The sequence below is a fragment of the Poecilia latipinna genome, unplaced genomic scaffold (genome assembly GCF_001443285.1).
Source record: "Poecilia latipinna isolate Pla-1442-1.1 unplaced genomic scaffold, P_latipinna-1.0 Scaffold141, whole genome shotgun sequence".
NCBI classification, from domain to species: Eukaryota; Metazoa; Chordata; class Actinopteri; order Cyprinodontiformes; family Poeciliidae; genus Poecilia; species Poecilia latipinna.
In genome coordinates this window covers 539,939-544,650 of record NW_015112757.1, presented here as the reverse complement: position 1 = coordinate 544,650, position 4,712 = coordinate 539,939, and the positions used below count along the sequence as shown (strand labels likewise).

Here is a 4,712-nt window from a genome sequence, read left to right as displayed (position 1 = left end):
CGATTAATTGGAACGTCACAAAATGTTTTTCTACGTTTAATTTCATTTTTCCCCCACAAAGAAGAAACCCCTGTTTTCAAAAAAAAAAAAACTACAAAAGCTGCTGCTGTTAAAACGTTTCTCTTTCTGTTTTCAAACATACGTTAATCATGCAAAAAATAAAAAAAAATAAAATGTTAATCCTAGTTCTGCTCAAATCAATAAAAAGTGAAGAACTAAACGAGGCTAAAATTCTCTCTTAGAAGGCGGAGCCTGAAAGCGAGCGTGTTTCCTTCCGGGTTGCCGTAGAGCACCTAAATGTGGCTTTTCGCGCTATAACTTGAGAGTACATTTAGTTGGCCGCGTGTTTAGGAGATTTCCCCAAGTGGATAACTGGATTTACGGTCGGTATGCATATGTCACTTATCTTCAAAAATAGTTCATCTTTCACAATTTCGATATAACTTTGTAGCTTTACTAAAGAGAACTTACAGAATGCATGCTGATTGTGCATGGTTGCATCTCTAACAATGACTCTTTAAGTGTTATTACCCTGCAAGGTTCGCAGCTCTATTGTTGTATATTCGGCTAGCTAAAGAATAGACATACCTTTTGCCAGGTGCACTGTATTATCTTCCTTGTGTGTTTTTAGTGCATCATTGCTATGATATTTATTGCATAGTATAGAAATGCTTGAACTTTCCACTCGGACATAATGTTAAAGTTTATAAGCTAACGGTAAATATAAATAGGCGAAACTTGTAGCTAACTTAGGTTAGCACAGCGGCTTACCTTTGTAATGCTATCAAGAGTTGCCTGGCTAATGAGCTAACGCCGGATGCTAGCAAGTTTATTTCAATACGGAGAAGGCCTCACAATATCAATATCAATTTGTTCCCCTTTTCAGCATCTATAGCTGGCTACCAAAAAGCTAGTTGTTTTACATATATTTATATAAACGTATTAATCAAGCCGACTTGATGCTAATAATGTGATGCTAATCCCTCCTCCTTGTTTATAGAGCACAAAATGGGCAAGAAACAAAACACCAAAACTAAGAAGGAAGCGCAGACTCAGGAGGAGCCGGAGGAGTTTGTTGTGGAAAAAGTAATGGACCAGCGCATCGTCAATGGGAAAGTGGAGTTCTACCTGAAGTGGAAAGGATTTACTGAGTGAGTTTCCCTGTGATAATAAATATCCCTTCTCTGGCTGAACTGGAAGTGCTTCCCTGGTACGGGGTTGTGCTGTACATTTGGATGCATGTTTGTGCTGCCATTCTTTACCGTGCATGGATAAAGTTTGCTTTCAGGTTTCGGCATCTGTTCATGGAAGTTTTGAGTTGGGGAGAAGAAAAAAAAAAGTCCTCCCCCTTCCTGTCTTTGTTCATTTAGTGCTGACAACACTTGGGAGCCCGAGGAGAACTTGGACTGCCCCGAACTGATTTCAGCTTTTCTGGAGTCGCAGAAAAACATCAAAGAGAAGCCTTCGGCTGTGAAGAGGAAGGCTTCCAGAGAGGAGGGAGAAACTGATTCTGCAAAGAAAACTGAGGTTGGTTTAAAAAGAAAAAGAAAAGAAAATTCCTTGTTTTAACCAGCTGAGTTTGTGGTCGTTTAATGGTCTACATTTATTTCTGGACTATGTCAAAGACTCATAACTTCATCATTGCTATTTTCTTTTAAGGTGTGAGTAGCAAGAAAATGTTCCATTCTCATCTTATGCTGTGGTTTTGCAGACTGAGCAGCCACGTGGCTTTGCCAGAAACCTCAACCCAGAAAAAATAATTGGTGCCACGGATAGCAGTGGGGAGTTGATGTTCTTGATGAAATGGTAAGCTACTAAGGATTCCTATAAATGTCACTAAGGACTGCTTGAAGACATTTTTTTCTTTTTCTTTTTTAGTTTAAAATGTTTTGCTCTCAAGCAAAGATGTTTGTTTGCATGGATGTAAAATGTTAAAAATCCTCTAAATTGAGCTATTCCGAATCCAGGCTGTTTCCTGCAAGGTGTCCAAAGTATTTTAAGAGCCAGAATTCTGCATGTTTTCATTCTTTCCCTGGTTTATCGCACCTGAATCAAATGATGGTTCACTACCAGACCTCTGTAGAACATTGACATGCTGAGGAAATGGTTGGAAATATTTAGATGCTCAGAGATGCATCTAAAACTGACACTGGAGCTAGAAACCCCTTCTGCAAGGGATGGCTAGTTATGATTTTTAAGGGGATCACAGTAGTTTTTAACTGTGTAACAAAGAATTGTATCTGTCTTTACATTTATTATTAGTGGAAATTGTCTCCACTGACTGACTTTAATGGATTTTTTTTTTCTCTCTCCTCTTCACCTGCTTTCTCAGGAAAGACTCGGATGAAGCAGATTTAGTCCCAGCCCGTGAGGCCAACACGCGCTGCCCTCAGGTCGTCATAGCTTTTTATGAAGAGCGACTGACATGGCATTCATGTCCGGAGGATGAAGCTCAATGATTCTTCCCTCTAGTTTCTGCTGTTTTTTTTTTTTTTTTCTTTTTTTTCCTCTCTCTCTCTCCATGAAGACTCGACTCCTCCTCCTGGTCTGCCTCTGAATTTTAGCTACCTTTAGACTGTTTTGTAGCGTTTCCTACATTTGTACTTTGTTTGGCAGCAGAGGAGAGCTTTTACGGCTGTGTGAAGTAACCGAGCAGCTGATGTGTGCGACCGAGTTCATCCAAATGTCATGTTGCGACAGAGCTACCTTGCATCTCATGCCTGCTCTCAAATGTCTTAAATTTTGACTACTTGAAACATGTTAAGCTGTTAATTGAGCTTGTTTTTGTTTTTTATCCTGCAAGTTGTTCTGAAATTCCATTTTGTTTATGAAGTGTAAATGCTATCCCCAGTTCCAATTAAAACTTTTATGTACATATTTATAGCTCTGTTTATTTTTGACCCCCCATCTACATATGCATACATGACAAGAACAAGAAAATAAATTGCAAATCTTTATGCCTTTTTGCAATTTCCTCTAGTTGTGTGACCTTTTCTTACAGGGCAGCCTTGTGGATATTAAATCCAAACCGCCATTAAGAGGCACAAGAGATGAACTTTAGACTTTTGAGCATAATGTTGGGCCTTCTGTGGCAACACCTTGTGTAATGTGCAGACTTTCATAATTTTGCATTAAGGCCAATTAAAACTCCATCACTTTCAGTCTTTTTTTTGGATTCTTGTGGTAAGATCATTTATTACCAAGACTTGGTGCTTTTACTGCTAAAGAAACACATTTAGATAATTTGAAAATGACTTGAGTTCAGGAAGGGGGATTTAAGTGACTTGGAATGTGACATGGTTAAATGTGCAGGGTGCACTGGCGTAAGCATAAGACCCACTAAAAGGTTTTCATAGTTTTTAACATAACCACCTTGATTTTAAAAACAAAAGTTCAGATTACATAATTTACACATTAAGCAATACACAGTAACAAAGAACATTGGGGTAAATGGAACGGAATTGATGAGTTATAGTAGCTCATATAACACCATAATAAAGGTATTTGGAATACCTTCTCTAAGAACATTTAGCATGAAATGTTGAAGCAGATATATATATATATATATATATATATATATAGCAGCATAAGTGTCACTCCTGTTGGGTAAAAATAGGAAGCTGAGGCTACAATCGTAGCATTTACATGATTGTCAGAATTTGACAAAAGAAAAAGTATTTCTTTGAATACTTTGGGCTTTTTAGCACCAATAGAACACTGTTTAAACGACAGCCTACCTAATTTCTCCTGTCCATTCCTTTATGATCATGGTGTACCCATCTTCTGACGGCAGTTTCCTCCAATCACCTTGCAACATATCACAGAGCTCAAATCATCTAAACTTGTTTCTTTTTTAGTTTACTCAAAAGGACTTCAGAGAGATCTCTTTCCAATAGTGTATCTCTTAAAATGTGTCTGAGTTGTAGATTCACGTCATGGGTGTGTAACCTGACAAATCTGTAACAATCAAGCTATACCATCTCAAGATGGATCAAAGTCTGGACATTTCTGACACTTTACAATGAAGTATTACAGCAGCCCTATGACAAATGGGGTTCTGACTCAGTTTTAGGACGATGCATGTCATAAGTTGTCCAGTGGGTGTATATTTGAAAGTTATACCATTAAAGTAGAATATCATAGTGCGCCATCTTTGGATTTAATGCAAATAAATGTTTGTTTTCAAATATTACATTTCAATTCAATGGCCAAAATCCTGCCAGTGAAATCAAAGTGAGGTCCTTTAGTTAACTCAGTCTCAAATTTTATCTGTTGGCTTAGAAATAAAGAAACTACTGTATGGAAATTGCCAAGCTTATTAGGGTATCAGCTTTTTTATGTAAGGTCAAAGCTCACTAGGTAATTTCAGGTCTGGTCTTGCATTGAACAGTCATCAGAATTAGACTTTCAATTACTTTGTGGTAAAGGGGTGGTTTTATTAAAGCTATTATTTATTTGCAATGTATGTGCTGTTATAGTATGTAAAAGTGTTTCTGCCTCTGGCTAGTATCACTGTCGACTGGCTTTTCTTAATTATTACTTATTTGACCAGACTGAAAAACAAAGTGAATTTGATTTCATTGTTTTGATGATGGGATCAAATTGGAATTGATAATCGATCTTGATTTTTTTTTTTTTTTTTTCGTTTTTGATTGGATGGGATTGTTTTTTTTTTTTTTTTTTTTTTTTTTTAGTTTGAAAAGTTTTTTTGA

General features: G+C 37.1%; 1 protein-coding gene across 3 annotated transcripts; it reads left to right on the top strand.

Moving 5' to 3' along the window:
• Nucleotides 1–249: 249 nt before the first annotated feature.
• cbx3a (chromobox homolog 3a (HP1 gamma homolog, Drosophila)) lies at nucleotides 250–2,970 on the top strand. Of its 3 annotated transcripts, none has more exons than XM_015029007.1 (5): nucleotides 250–387; nucleotides 1,001–1,151; nucleotides 1,371–1,527; nucleotides 1,712–1,806; nucleotides 2,333–2,970. In XM_015029007.1, exons 2-5 carry the CDS (start codon nucleotides 1,009–1,011, stop codon nucleotides 2,457–2,459), a joined length of 522 nt encoding a protein of 173 aa, XP_014884493.1. In that variant the 5' UTR covers nucleotides 250–387; nucleotides 1,001–1,008; the 3' UTR covers nucleotides 2,460–2,970. The 3 variants fall into 3 exon arrangements, with proteins under 3 accessions (XP_014884493.1, XP_014884492.1, XP_014884491.1); XM_015029006.1 differs by having other exon boundaries at nucleotides 251–383; XM_015029005.1 differs by lacking the exon at nucleotides 250–387 and adding an exon at nucleotides 445–539.
• The last annotated feature ends 1,742 nt before the right edge of the window (nucleotides 2,971–4,712 follow it).